Raw genomic sequence first — 16,024 nt, 5'->3', positions numbered from 1 at the left:
GCCATACTGTTTGGCGCGAAATTTTCTTTTCAGTGACTGACTTCGATCCTATCCAGGTACAGCTTTGGATACCGCGTGCGGCCTGTGGCTGTAGAGGAGGAATCCAGCTGGGGCAGATTAGATTTGCTGCAACCCCTCGGAGCTCCCAGAGCACAGACGGTGAGAAGCAGAGTGCTTGCGACTAGCCCGAGGAAACTTAAGCGCCCGGCGAACGTGGCGGCCTGGGTGTCAGGTGAGTGACCTAAACCTCGAACTGTGAATGTTCTCTGCAGCATCACTCACTGATTTATTCATCGGACATGCACCGAAAGCCGGTTCAGTGCCAGGCACTTTTCTAATTCTGCTAAGAGTGGCTCTCTTCCCCATGTCCGGTTTCCTTAAAGGCTTCTTGCTCTGCCAGAGACTGAGAATTTGCAGCGGGGAAACCGGAAACCCACTGCTGAGAAGCGTAAGCATTCAGCCCTCAGTTACCTCAGACTCTCAGGAATGTTCTGGAGCCTTTACTTCCATCTACTTGTCCTCTGAATAGTACTCGCATCATTTCCTCCTTGAGCCACAGTGTAGCAAGCGCTACTGGAAAGGCGAATCAGATGCTATTACCCCGTTTTGCCTATGTAGCGATTACTCCCAGAGATTAGTCCAGGTCATTTTTCGTGGCTTAGGTGCTCCTACCAGATTTCTCTAAATGAGCAACTCTTAACTATGGGCTCCCATCCACATTCTTTCCAGGACAGAAGTCTAATGGCACCCTTTCTCCTTCCTCTAATCCAACCTGCAACAGAAGGGCCTTTTATTGTGACAATTCGGAAAAGTAGTGGACCCGAATGAGGTGTAAGATTGTTATCCTGGTCCACTACTTGTGAAAGTGCAGTGATTAAGCGAGACACTGTGCCTCACGATGTAATTCCAGCTACTTCGGATGCTGAAGCAGGAGGATCACAAGTTCAAGGCCAGCCTTAGCAACTTAGTGAGGCCCTAAACAATTTTAGTGAGTCCCTCTCAAAATAAAAAATAAAAAAAGGTGTGTGTGTATGTGTGTGGTAAAGCACGTCTGGGTTCAATCCCCAGTACTGCAAAGAAAAAGTGTGATGATTAAATCTGGTTTTAGTTATCTGTAAAATATGAATAATGATTCCTCTTTTCTGCTGTATTAGTTTTTGAATGCCAGTGGCATTTCCATTGTGAAAGCATGGTTTAACAAGTTTCTCTGCAACCTTTTTAGAACTGTAATAGAGGGCTATATGTGAACTTTAGAAGCTTTCTGAATTCCTTGATATTTTAATTCAACTTTTTGTGTAACTTGTGAGTTCCAAAATATTATATTCAAAAAGAATACAAATGAATGCAAGGGAGTGGATTTATAATTTTGCATTTTCTCAATCTTTAATAATCTTAGAATAGTGCCTGGCACACAATTGGTACTAAATAAAATAAGATTAGCCAAAGGAAAGGAAGATTCTATTACATCTCTTTTGTGAGTGAGAGAATTGAGGGCCAGTTGACCTCTTACTCAGTGACTAGGAAGCCTGACTTACTGTATTAAGCCACCAGATGTAAGCTTTCTTACACATTATCCATTTTCACCATGTGTTGTAAGGTGAAGCATGTAAAAGCAGTCTTGGGAATCTGGCTGTTCCAAGTGTGAGTTAGGCAGTGCTATCCTGTATAAAATTGGATGAAAGTTTCCACCTTGAGATAGTAACATACATACCTTACCCCAACCCTAAATTAAGCAAATATTTATTATTGAATACTTACTGTGTACTTACTGTGTACTGACATTGTTCTAAGGTTATCTTGAGAATTAAATGAGATAAATATGTCAAGAGTTTTGGCTCAGGCTGTGTATGGTGTCATACACTTATAATCCCAGCTACTTGGGAGCTGAAGAAGGAGGATCACAAGCTGGAATCCACCCTGGACAACTTAGAGAGATCCTGTCTCAAAATAAAATGTAAAGGGCTGGGGATGTGTCTCAGTGGTAGAGCACTTGCCTAGCATGCATAAGGCCAAATATTCATTCCCTGTACTACAAAAAAAGAGTTTCGTCTCAATCTTCTGTCATACTGGCTCAAATATCTGGTATCATTTTTATTGCAACTCCTTTATCTGTTTCCCTTGAGTGTGACTCCTAGACTGAGTGGTGTACATATTCACATTTCTAATATCTGTGACATCTGTGCTGGGTATCTTTAGAAACGAAAGCCTTCACTAAACCAAGTCAGACCAGCCTCTCCAGTCCACCTTCCATTTTTCTTGGGAAATTTCTGTGTTGAAGGTGGATGAGATAAAGTGCTGGGTGGAGTGTGAGAAAGAGTAGTGAGTTCAATGAGCTGTATATTTATCACTTATGCACTTTTCTTTGTGTAATTCTTCAATGAAAAGTTAAAAAAAGTATGAGTTCTGAAGATGCAACATAAGGAAATCATAGCAGATTTCAGGCCTTTTGTACCTTTGGTGTCTAATTTCCTTAGCTTCATATCATTTTGTTATCTACGTAGTTGTAGTTGGCTTAATTTCATCACTATATAGTGCTGTTATGAACATTCTGGTTCATGTCTTTTTTTTTTTTTTTTTTTTTTTTTTTTTTGGTACCAGGCATTGAACTCAGGGTGCTTAACCATGGAACATCCCCACCCCTTTTTTATTATTTTACTTAGAGAGGGTCTTGCTGAGTTGCTTAGGGCTTCACTAAGTTGCTGAGGCTGGCTTTGAACTCTCAGTCCTTCTGCCTCAGCCTCCTGAGCTGCTAGGATTATGGGTGTCATCATGCCTGGCCCTGGTTCATGTCTTTTGATAATATTATGTATTTCTGTTAGAATTGCTGGGCCAATGGGTATGCATATGTTCGGAATTTAAGAAAATTTGATTTTCCAAAGTGGTTGTATCAATTACATTCCCTTTGGCAGTATATTAGCATTCTGGCTGATCTACATCCTCATCACAGCTGCTGTGGCCCTAATTGTTTGATTGATTTATTTTTTATTTTGAGACAGGATCTTGCTAAGTTGCTGAGGCTGGCCTTGAACTTGCAATCCTCTTGCTTCAGCCTTGGAGTCACTGGGAATTATAGATGTGCACCACCAGTCCTGCTCTGATTTATTATTTATTTATTTATTTGTTTGTGTATTTTGTGGTACTGGGGATTAAACCTGGGGTGCTCTACTACTTAGCTATATCCCCAGCCCTTTACAATTTTTTTATTTTGAAATAGGGTCTCACTCAGTTGCCCAGGCTGGCCTTGAACTTGTGATACTCCTGCCTCAGCTTCCCAAATTGCTGGGATTATAGGGATGCACCATAGTGCCCTGCTTGTCCTAGTGATTTTTAAAATTCTCTCATTCATTTACCTGTTATATGCCTAGTCCTGACATAGAATTACTAATGCAGTAATGAATAATAAAGAGAAGGTCTCAAGATTTCTGTTCTTTGGAATTTAGCATTCTAATGTGAGAAACACAATAAACAGAAAAATAATATGGTGGTCTCTGTTTTGATAATAAGATGTTGTAATAGAACCTAATGGTAGGGTAACTTTCCCATTGGTTATTCAGTGAAGGCCTCTCTGAGGGCTTTCATTGGAACTGAGAACTGAGCCATCCCTGGAAAGATGCAGGAAAAGAGAACAGCAGTTATATAAGTCTGAGGGCACTAACAAACTTGGTCTATTTGAGGTTTGGACTAGGCATGCGGCATAGTGGTAGAAGAACGGCAAGTTATATGGTCCTGGTCCTTCCAGTAACTGCTTCCTCAGCCTAGAGTAAATCACATACCCCTGCCAACTATCATACCAGTACAGTTTAGTAACACTAATGAATTTTTTTTAAAGTGGAATCATACACCTGTGCACACATTATTTTGGTCTCATCAAGTATGGCTCATGGTTTCCTAATAAAAGGAATTTTAAATTTTTACCTTGACTTGGTTTTTGAAGGAGGATACCTGCTTTAGTAAACTAAAATATGGTCTAGATTTAACAGAATTGAGCATGAATTTAATGCCCTTTGGTATACATGAGTATCTTTTAGATATGAAAATAGTTCTTCCCTATGCCAGTTTTTGGTTTGAAAAAATGAGGTTATTGTGCCCATAAAATAAGTTGTCATAGTCAAAGTGACAAATTAGACTGTATATTTTAGTTAGATTATTCAAGATTTGTAGAAAGTTTGTTGGGAAGTACTAATTTTGCAATAAAGCACTCAGTGCTATTTCCCCATTTTTTAAAATAAGAGTTTAGTGAGCACTGCAATTTACTTTGGTTTTTTTCTTTGTATTTCAATAGCATATTTTATCCGTCATCATTGTGGAAAAGGCAAACATTTCGAAGTTAATTCCTGAAAGTTTTGTGTTAAATCATCCATCAAAAGAAACATATTGAAGGTAAATTTGTGTTATGTTTCCTTAAACATTTATTTTGATTCAAACATATTTACTAATTTTTACCAAAAGATACCTCAGTATTATTAATCCAAATTTACTTTTCACTTGGGCAAGTCTTCCAGTTGGTTTTACTCAGCAATTTTTTTTGCTCTTTTTTCATTTTCACACTATGCCTCACTACAATTACATGGAGTTTAATAGTGTTATGTTGTGAATTATACTCTCAGTGTAGCTAAAGCAATCATTTGTGCATCTTTTGTAAGCAGTTTGTTAATGACTCAATATCTATTTTTTGCCATTAGCTCCCTTAAAAGTTTATGAAAAACAAAAACTTTTCCAAAATCATAAAATCTTAGGGGGCAAAAATTCCCCAATAGAGTATAGTATAATACTACTGAGTTCCAGGAAACCAATTTTTGAAGGAGGATGTTGTTTTCAACATAGACTGAAATTATTGGTCTCCCAATCAGTAACTCAGAATAATTCTGTTGGGCTGGATTTTTCTTTTTTTTTTTAACTCAGTTTTGTCAATTTTATCTCTATAAGAAAAACATGAAATTCAGAGGAAAGGTTTATTATTTTTTAAGTTACTTAAACTTAAAATAATGGATTGGCATTATTATTAGAACTATTAGATTGTAATGTCCACATTCTTTGTAAAGACAATTATATTTGTATTTTCATCCATATTTCTGTTTTCATCACTTAAAAATATCTTTTTTTTCCTGTTTTAACATAAGCATTTCTTTTTAGCTATTCACAATACTCATATCTGAGCCTGTCAGCTACAAAGAAACACACCACTTCCAACTATCAGACCAGTACAGCTTAGTAACACTGATAATTTTTTTAAAATGTAAGTGGAATTATACACTTGATAAAACCCATTGCTGTCTCCAAAATACACTTGCCCACCTTCTTCCTCATCCCTTGGAACTCATTTCACTCCTTCTTGTCAATATCCAATGTTCAGTGCAGGAATCTTTCATAGGAAGCCCTCCCTTTTTTAACAGCCACAAGAACTGGTCCTCTAACTTCCAGTGGTTCCTCTGGGCTCTTGGCAGTATTAACTTCCTTCACTGCATTTATGTTTAATCCCTATCTGGATCATAACATTTCATATTGTTAGATGTTCACACCTCTTATGCTTTTTTGTGAGTAAGTACTTCTGTATGTATTGACCTTCCTGTTTCCCTGGGTGAGAAGAAATAAGGCATATTTGAAGATATACATACATGATGCCAAATTACCTATATTTAATCTTTATGGAGCTTTACTTTTTCCTCAAAGAAATTGTTATCTACCCCTAAATGTGCGGGGTGAGGCAGGGGCAGGAAAAAAAAGGTTGAATTCTTTGGAGGGGGCTATGTCTTAGAATCCATCAGAGTTTGCCATGGTAATTCAGTTAAGGCTTTTTCACAGGAGCCATGGCACCCTACCACACAAGACAGAAGATCAGACAGACTTACTCATGGGTTGGCAGGCCTTTGCTGGATCGAAAACTGCACCACCGAATGTACACGTGAGTGATGGGGCCCTGTGGTTAGGCCGGAAATACGGCTTCCAAAGCTAAACTGTTAATAACTTGTAGCCAGCCTATTCTAGTGCTCATGAATTGAGGACTGAGGGATAGTAGATATGTGTTGATTGCAAGGAGGGGTTTTATGTGATGGGAAAAGGAGGTAGAATAAATAGGGATGGGGCAAAGTTGTGTACATACAATAAGATCATAATTACTTAAGCTGAGTTCTGTGTAACTCTTCATGATAACAAGATAAAGGATGTTATGTCCTTCCCAGCTTGATAATTTTGATATTATCATTGGACAGCTCTTCACCATTGGGAAGCCTTTATTGTTCTTTGTCAATAAGTGAGGGAGGTTAGGTTTGTATTAAGACCTTTAGATTTATTATTCATGCTAAAACAATTAGTTTGACCCATTTTTGTTTATGCTTAAATATAATTGAGTACATTGGTTTCTCAGGAGGGGAGTTGGTCTGCATAGAGAAATTATTTAGGGGAATTTGTGGTTTGAGAACACTTTCTGGTTCCAGAGGGTCTTGAAGAGTTTTTCCAACCCTAAGAGATTTCCTAATATATTTCTCTGTTACTTCCTAGAGAAATATGTGTGAAAATAGAAGGTTGTTCGACTCCAATGCATATCCAAGTTGGACAGTTTGTGTTGATTGAAGGGGATGATGATGAAAACCCCTATGTTGCTAAATTGATTGAGTTGTTTGAAGATGGTGAGTTTGGGGCTGGAATGAAACCCATTGCCTAATAGGAATAATCTGGAGGTGAAGAGTAGGGGAGGGGCTCGGGTTGTGGTTCTATGGCAGTGTGCGTGCCTAGCATGTGAGGCACTGGGTTTGATTCTCAGCACCACATATAAATAATTAATTAAATAAAGGTCCATTACCAACTAAAAGATATATATGTGTGTGTGTATGTGCGCGCGTGCGTGTGTGTGTATATATATATATGTAAATAAAAGAGTAGGAAAGACTGCTGATCCTTAGTTCACAGTAGTGTGCTGAGTTCCTTATACATGTAAGCATCAACCATTTCCTTTTCCATCTAGAAAATTTCTTCACTCACCATAGCAGTACTGGGTAAAATGGAATTGGAGGGCTCAAGAATCCAACATTTCCATTAATTCTAGGAGTGGCCTTAAAGGCAGATTTGGGGGATGAAGAGAAAGAATGAGTTTGAGAAAAAGGGAAAAGGAAAAAAATAGGTGATTTGCACTGTGATAAACTTGTGCCCTTTAATTTTGGTGTGAGGAAGTTGGTAATAAATTTTGCAAGCGCATCTTTACAAGGAAAGAGGTAAGTTAGATTAGGGAGGAATATCATTTGGTGTTCAGTTGTTTTACCTAGAGGAACTTGTACATAGGGTTGAAAAGGCCAGGGGTCATTAAGTGCTGAGCCTTGAGCCCTCTGTAAAACAGGAGCACACAGGAAGGTTGGATGGGCCAGGTTCCAAAGGGAGGATTAAGAAGAAAGAACAACTTGAAACTACACAAAACTGCCTCTTCTAGGGAAGTAGAAGAGGAATAGCATGAGTTAGAAAGTCCTGTGGCAACTTACTAAGAACAGGAATAGATAAAGCCAGTGGATAAAGATGTTTTTCTTTACACAGGAAAGATACTTGACAAGTATGAGGAAAAACCCAATGAAACTGAAATCCACTAGGGGGAGCACATCAGCAGAAGTGTGGGCTTTTGTGTGGAGATTTTAGATTTCCTTTGTGTGCTGCTTCTTTCGATGGCTTTAGTCTGTTTGGAGAGAGTGTAGAAGAGAGGGTGGTGATGATGATACTATTGAATGTATGCTCTGACAGTGATATTAATGGTATATTATAATGATAAAGCTGAAGATTGCAAGCCTGTGATTGCACCACTATTCTTTTTTTTTTTTTAAGATATTGATAGACCTCTATTTTATTCATTTATTTATATGTGGTGCTGAGAATCGAACCCAGTACCTCACACATGCTAGGCAAGTGCTGTACCACTGAGCCACAACCCCAGCCCTATGGTCACTATTCTGATTCTTGCTAGGATTTTTTTTTTCCCCTTGCTGCTGTGAAGTATCTTCTTTATAATTACCAATTTGTAGAATTGATCACTGATGATTTAGTCAGTGCCTGTGTTTGGTGTAGATCCTCTCAAATGCCTTTTATAATTTGTCCAGTGATGGCACCATTAGGAAATGGAGCAACATGAGTAGAGCTTGGGTGTGGGTTAGAGTCAGATTACTGTTGGTTGATTCTATGACATTTGACAAATTATTTAAGGTCCCTGAAGCTTGATTTCTTTGCCTGTAAAAGGCATAGTATTTATGTGCAGGGTTATTGTAGGTATTGAATATAATTCATATTGAGGGCTTATCATAGGAACTGGCACATAGGTAGTACTTTAATAAAATGTTATTGCATTGTTTTAATCCTCCCCTTCATACCTAATCATTCTAGATTTTGAACTTCATTCCAAAAAACGTGCTCGGGTGCAGTGGTTTGTCCGATTCTCTGAAGTCCCTGCCCATAAACAGCGCTTGTTGGGACGGAAACCTGATGCGCAGGAGATATTCTGGTATGACTACCCTGCCTGTGATAGCAACATTAGTGCTGAGACCATCATTGGCCCTGTTCAGGTAGGTGATGCCTTGATCCCAGGTTCTGTCTTGAAGCTTACTTTTGCCTACCTTCTAAACTGCAAGACCTCAGAAATTTACTGGCTCTAATTTACCCCATGGGAATGAATTTTATCCTGTTATTTTCTCCATTGGCCTGCCTACTTCATCTCAACAAATATTTATTTAGAGCACATATCATGTGTTAGGAACCTCGTGGAGGAAGTGACATTTGGGTTATGACCTGAGGGATAAGCAGAAATTAGCAAATATGTCTCAGTAGAAAACTATATTTAGCTATGATTGTGGCAGGTGTAAGGCATTGTGAAGCTGAATATGCTTTGGTAAATGAGGACTTCTCTTTGAGTAAATCAGTTCAAAGAGTGCTAGTTGCTACAGGCAAATTTGTGTTATGGGATTTTATAACAAATCAGGAGCTACTGAGCTGCTCATTTGTAGGCTGAAGCAGGACACTAGTTTGGATACTAAATTTATGACTTATTTCTGGATTACTTCAGTCCCCCAAAGTGGGATTAGATCAGGATGTGAAGTGTGGTTTTAGGATTAGGTGGTTGGATTAACAGTTGGGCTGGGAGACTGGTCTGGCAGTAATATAGTAATTACTGTCCAGGTTAAATAAGTAAAGGAGGGAAAGTCAGATGTAGAAGTTGAAGCTGCAGGGTGGGTAGATTTGGAAGGACAGAATGCAGAGGAGTGTTTAGGCAGGAGATGTTGGAGGGAATGAGCAGGACTGTGAAAACCACGCTCCATTAGTGGTGGAAGGCCATGCTGAGGAACACTGAACACTGTAAGTGGCTGGAGCCAGATTTTAGAAGGCAATGAAAATAATCTGATCTTACTATGGTGGACAGCCTCTATTAGCTGTTGAGCAGGGGAACATGTTTACAGAAACTTCTGTGGGAAAATCTGACCTTGGAGGAAAGGAAAGCAGGGGAGGGTGTAGATATCAGCTACATGAAGTCTGGAATTATCTAGGAGTGAAATGATGTGTACTCACACTAGGGTAACAGCAGAAGTTAAGAGATGAAGCCAATAAAAATTTTAAAAATGAAAAGGAATCATTTATTTCATTGATATCTTTCAAGCTATTAATGATTAAGTGTTCAGTTTTTCTGTCAATATGCTATGTAATATCTGGGCTCTTTTAGATTGGAAAGATAACATTCCGTGTAGAGATGTAGGCTTAACTGTTTTTTTAATCACAGCACTGTTAGAGTCTTCCTTGGCTCATCTTTTCCTATTCATGTATACTTCCTAAATTCAGGTAGTAGCTTTAGCTCCAGATGAAGTGATACCTGTGGATCTGAAAAATGAGAAAATATTTTTTGTGAAACTATCCTGGAATGAAAAGAAGTTCAGACCATTGTCCCCAGAACTATTTGCAGAGTTGGAGAAGCTGCAAGAAAGCAGCCCCAAGTGCCAGAAGTCTGTGGAAGCCATGACTAAGAACATAGAAAGCCCTGCTTGGACCACAACAGAACAAGTGGTCAAAAGGATTGAATCAAGTCACTCTGCCTCCAAATCTCGCCAAACTCCTACCCATCCTGTTGTCCCCACTGCAAGGAAGAGGCTGGAGCTCGGCAGTAAGTGTTGTGTGGGTCTCAGGGCAGTATTGAGGCTGAAGGAACACTGTGAAATATTAATTCATATGAGAGTATTGAATTAGTGCAGTAGGCCAAGAATTTGTTGGATATATGTTAAAATATATATAACATGAATTTTATTACCATTTTGATAGTTTTTCAGTGGTAGTAAGTACATTCACATGGTTGTGCAACCACCACTGTCATCTTCAATTTGAATCTCTAGATCCATTAAATACTAACTTTCAACCCTTCCCCCTTTCCCTAGCCCCTGGAAACCACTGTTCTCTTTTTATGACTTTAAGAATTTGATTACTCTAAATAATCCCATAAGTGTAATCACAGGATTTCTCCTTTTGTGACTGGTTTATTTTACTTACCAGAATGTTCTTAAGGGTCATCCATGTTGAGTATGTGTCAGAATTTCCTTGCTTTCAAGGCTGAATAATATTTCAGTACATGTATGTATCACATTTTTTTTTTTTAATCAGTATTCCTCTGTCTGCAGACATTTGGCTATTGCAGTAACACTGTTTTAGGCACAGATAGGACAAATATCTCTTGGAGAGCATGCTTCCTATACTTCTGGGTATCCCAGAAGTGGGACTGTTAGATCACACGATAATTCTTTTCCTTTTTAAGGAACTGTTATACAGTGGCTATGCCATTTTAATTCCCATGCCTAGTATGAAGAGTTCCAGTTTCTCCGTGTACTCACCTATGCTTCTAATTTTCTGATTTTTTTCTTTTTATAGCAGCCATCCTAATTTTATATACAAAGTGGTATCTCATTATGGAGGGCAGTTTTTCTTTTCTAAAAATTCAAATTATTTTTCATTGACATCATAATTGTGTTACATTTATGGGGTAAAATGTGATGTTTTCTTTTATGTGTACAATCATTCATATCAAGCTAACTAATATGTCCATCACCTCACTTACCTAACATTTATTATGGTAATATATTTGAAGTTTGCTCTTGGTTATTTTGAAATATACAATGAATTATTATTGCTAGTTATTGCTATTCAGTAGATCTCAAAAATCATTCTTTTGTCTCAATGAAACTTTGTACCCTTGATGAACAACTACCCACTCATTTGCTCCCCACCTGCCTAGCCTTTGGTAACCATCATTCTGCTCTACCTCTATGGATTCAACTTCTTTAGATTCATCATATAAGTGAGATCATATGGTATATTTTCTTTTTGTGCTTGGCTTATTTCATTAATGTAATGTCCTCTAGATTCATCCATATTGTCTTCTTGTGGTTCTGATTTACATTTCTCTAGTGATTCAGTGATATTGAGCTCCGAAGTCAGGTATTCCTTCAAGAGCCCTACTGCAGAGAGGACACTGCTTCTAGAACCTCAGTGGAACAGCTAGGGGACCTCATACGTGTTAAAACTGTTCAATTCATACTGAAACTTCTAATCCAAACCATAGGGTCCTTCCCATATTTCATATTATATCTGTTCTCCTTCAGGAAGACCCTGGTTCCCTGAAGTAATCTTAATATACACAAAATAGTAAAATAGTTCCACAATTGCTATACCAATGCCCCCACCAACAGTAAACTCAAAAGTTGAAAATTTATTTGTGGTTCTTTATGCCTTTGGAATATATTACATGAAGTGAATAAAGACACTTTAATTTTTATTTCTTCTGAAAAACAAATTGTTATTGGTGGCATACAGGTTGGTTCTTTTATTTCTGTTTAATTTTAGGGCTTTTCCCATCCTGATTTAATTTATTACTTCTTGGTTCATTATGTATATTAGCAGATTTTATACACATAATACATTCATGTGTGCATGAATATGAGCATGCCTTTTTTATTTTTCATTCTTACTCAGTAGAACAGCACACTGGATACATTCTTTTCTGACCTACTTTTCACCCGTAAAGTGAACCTGAACGTCTCTCCATGGCTGTTCTGAGAGCTCAGACCTATCTTGTTATATGCCATTAATCCTTTTGAATTTTTTGTATATATGCCAAGTTTCAGATATGTTTTTTTGTGGTACTGGGGATTGAACCCAGGGACACTTGATTACTGAGCCACATCCCTTTTCATTTTTTATTTTGAGAAAGGTTCCTGCTAAGTTGCCCAGGCTGACCTTGAGCTTGCAATCTTCCTGCCTCAGCCTCTCAAGTCACTGGGATTACAGGCATGCACCACTGTATCTTACTAAGTTGTTTGTAATTTTGGCCTCTTTAGACAGCATATGTTTTAGGAACTGAATATGAAATATAACACATTTGGAAAATGGAGAAAACAGACAAGATTTGTAATATCACTTTCAGAAATTATTGCAGTATTTTTTGACCATTGAGTACATAGGATTTTGAAAGTTATGGCAAGGAATTTACACTTGATACAGTTATACAATTAGAGGAAGGAAAAATGGTGAAAATATTTTGGTTGAGGCAGAAAGACACAGGGAATGAGATAGGAGGGAGGCCAGGAATTTGAAACATATTTGTATGAATCTAGATATGAGTTACTCTCTTATCTACCAAAAAATTAAAAATAAATGAAGGAATAAATTTAGCTTATGTTCGAAGACTTTTAAAATCTGGCCCTAAATAGCTTTTTTTGGGCAAGAAAGTGGGGAGCACTTGGGATTGAACTCAGTGGCACTCCACCATTGAGCCACATCCCCAGCCCTATTTTGAATTTTATTTAGAGACAGGGTCTTGCTGAGTTGCTTAGGTTCTCGATAAGTTGCTGAGTCTGTCTTTGAACTCTCAATCCTCCTGTCTTAGCCTCCTGAGCCACTGGGATTACAGGTGTATGCCACTGCTTCTGGCCCTAAATAACATATTGAAGTCAGGTTTAGTTTAGAGACTGTAAAATTTCCCCTTGTAGTGTATAAAGATTGAGTATCCCTTACCTGAAGTTTGGAACCAGAAGTGTTTTGAATTTTGGAATATCACATATGCATAATTAGGTATCTTCGTAATGGGACCTAAGACTAAACACAAAATTCATATATGTTTCAGATGCCTTTCATAAACCTAGACTGAAGGTAGTTTTATATAGTACTTGTAGTGTGCCTGCAGTATGCCTGTGACCCAATACATGAGATCCGATGTGGTACTTCCCACTTAATGGTGTCATGTCAACACTTACAAAGTTTCAGAATGTGATGCATTTTATATTTCAGAATTTGGGTTCAGGGATGCTTACCTTGCATGGACTAAGAATTTACAGGTGCACAGATTTATGTTAGCTACCTTTATAATCAAAATGTAGAACAGTTTCCCACGAAAATATTCTTATGCCCCTTTGCAGTCAGCCATCCCTTCCCCTCTCCAGTCTCTGGATGTGTTTGTTGATGTTTTTTTTTTTTTTTTTTTTTTTTTTTTTTAATTGTAAGCAAATGGGATACATGTTGTTTCTCTGCTTGTATATGGCATAAAGGCATACCATTTGTGTAATCATAAATTTACATAGAGTAATGTTGTTTGATTCATTCTGTTATTTTTTCCCTTCCCCCCACCCCTCCCACCCCTCTTTACCCTCTATACAGTACTTCCTTCCTCCATACTTGCCCCCCTCCCTAACCCTAACTCTAACCCTAACACTAACCCTTCACTCCCCCCCATTATGTGTCATCCTCCACTTATTAGCGATATCATTCGTCCTTTGGCTTTTTGAGATTGGCTTATCTCACTTAGCATGATATTCTCCAATTTCATCCATTTGCCTGCAAATGCCATAATTTTATCATTCTTTATGGCTGAGTAATATTCCATTGTATATATATACCACAGTTTCTTTATCCACTCATCAATTGAAGGGCATCTAGGTTGGTTCCACAGTCTGGCTATTGTGAATTGAGCAGCTATGAACATTGATGTGGCTGTATCTCTGTAGTATGCTGATTTTAAGTCCTTTGGGTATAGGCCAAGGAGTAGGATAGCTGGGTCAAATGGAGGGTCCATTCCAAGTTTTCTAAGGAATCTCCACACTGCTTTCCAGAGTGGCTGCACTAATTTGCAGCCCCACCAGCAATGTATGAGTGTACCTTTCTCCCCACATCCTCGCCAACACTTGTTGTTGCTCGTATTCTTGATAATCGCCATTCTAATTGGGGTGAGATGGAATCTTAGGGTGGTTTTGATTTGCATTTCTCTTATTACTAGAGATGTTGAACATTTTTCCATATGCTTGTTGATTGCTTGTAGATCTTCTTCTGTGAAGTGTCTATTCATTTCCTTAGCCCATTTGTCGACTGGATTATTTGAATTCTTGGAGTAGAGTTTTTTGAGTTCTTTATAGATTCTGGAGATTAGTGCTCTATCTGAAGTATGATTGGCAAAGATATTCTCCCACTCTGTAGGCTCTTTCTTCGCATTGCTGATAGTTTCCTTTGCTGAGAGAAAGCTTTTTAGTTTGAATCTATCCCAGTGGTTGATTCTAGCTTTTATTTCTTGTGCTATGGGAGTCCTGTTAAGGAAGTCTGATCCTAGACCAACAAGGTGAAGATTTGGACCTACTTTTTCTTCTATAATCTGCAGGGTCTCTGGTCTGATTCCGAGGTCCTTAATCCATTTTGAGTTTAGTTTCGTGCATGGTGAGAGATATGGATTTAGTTTCATTCTGTTGCATATGGATTTCCAATTCTCCCAGCACCATTTGTTGAAGAGGCTATCTTTTCTCCATTGCATATTTTTGGCACCTTTGTCTAGTATGAGAAAATTGTATTTATTTGGATTTGTGTCCGTGTCTTCTATTCTGTACCATTGATCTACCTGTCTATTTTGGTACCAATACCATGCCGTTTTTGTTACTATTGCTTTGTAGTAGAGTTGAAGATCTGGTATTGCAATACCCCCTGTTTCACTCTTCTTGCTAAGGATTGCTTTAGCTATTCTGGGTTTCTTATTCTTCCAGATGAATTTCATAATTGCTTGCTCTATTTCTGTAAGGTACGTCATTGGGATTTTAATTGGAATTGCATTGAATTTGTATAGCACTTTAGGTAGTATGGCCATTTTGACAATATTAATTCTTCCTATCCAAGAACATGGAAGATCTTTCCATCTTCTAAGGTGTTCTTTAATTTCTTTCTTTAGTGTTGTATAGTTCTCATTGTAGAGGTCTTTCACCTCTTTTGTGAGATTGATTCCCAAGTATTTTATTTTTTTCGGGGCTATTTTGAATGGGGTAGTTTTCCTAATTTCTCTTTCTGAAGATTCATCACTTATGTATAAAAATGCGTTGGATTTATGGGCATTGATCTTGTAACCTGCTACTTTACTGAAATCACTTATGAGTTCTAAGAGTTTTCTGGTGGAATTTCCAGGTTCCTCTAAATATATAATCATGTCATCAGCGAACAGGGATAGTTTGAGTTCTTCTTTTCCAATTCGTATCCCTTTAATTTCTTTGGTTTGTCTAATTGCTCTGGCCAGAGTCTCAAGAACGATGTTGAATAGAAGTGGTGAAAGAGGGCATCCCTGCCTTGTTCCAGTTTTTAGGGGGAATGCTTTCAGTTTTTCACCATTTAGAATGATATTAGCCATGGGCTTAGCATAAATGACCTTTACAATGTTAAGGAATGTTCCCACTATCCCTATTTTTTCTAGTGTTTTGAGCATGAAGGGGTGCTGTATTTTATCAAATGCTTTTTCTGCATCTATTGAAATAATCATGTGATTCTTGACTTTAAGTCTATTAATATGGTGAATTACGTTTATTGATTTCCTGATGTTGAACCAACCTTGCATCCCTGGGATAAAACCCACTTGATCATGGTGCACTATCTTTTTAATATGTTTTTGTATGCGATTTGCTAAAATTTTGTTGAGAATTTTTGCATCGATGTTCATTAAGGATATTGGTCTGAAATTTTCTTTCCTTGATGAGTCTCTGTCTGGTTTAGGTATCAGTGTGAT

At 37.9% G+C, this 16,024-nt stretch overlaps 1 protein-coding gene across 2 annotated transcripts in view; it reads left to right on the top strand.

The window, feature by feature from the left end:
• Positions 1-26: 26 nt before the first annotated feature.
• Positions 27-16,024, top strand: part of ORC1 (origin recognition complex subunit 1) — a gene marked incomplete at its 3' end in the record, with an annotated part of 37,441 nt that continues 21,443 nt past the window's right edge. The window contains exons 1-6 of one of the 2 annotated variants that reach the window (XM_079142060.1): positions 27-232; positions 4,283-4,380; positions 5,803-5,902; positions 6,499-6,626; positions 8,356-8,538; positions 9,803-10,117. In XM_079142060.1, the coding sequence (XP_078998186.1) occupies positions 5,808-5,902; positions 6,499-6,626; positions 8,356-8,538; positions 9,803-10,117 (721 nt within the window). In that variant the 5' untranslated portion in view covers positions 27-232; positions 4,283-4,380; positions 5,803-5,807. The remainder of the gene's footprint in view (positions 233-4,282; positions 4,381-5,802; positions 5,903-6,498; positions 6,627-8,355; positions 8,539-9,802; positions 10,118-16,024) is intronic. The other variant, XM_079142059.1, reaches the window with a different exon arrangement.

This window comes from Sciurus vulgaris (genome assembly GCF_902686455.1).
Source record: "Sciurus vulgaris genome assembly, chromosome: 1".
Classification (NCBI taxonomy): Eukaryota; Metazoa; Chordata; class Mammalia; order Rodentia; family Sciuridae; genus Sciurus; species Sciurus vulgaris.
This window is presented reverse-complemented; position numbering and strand designations above follow the sequence as displayed.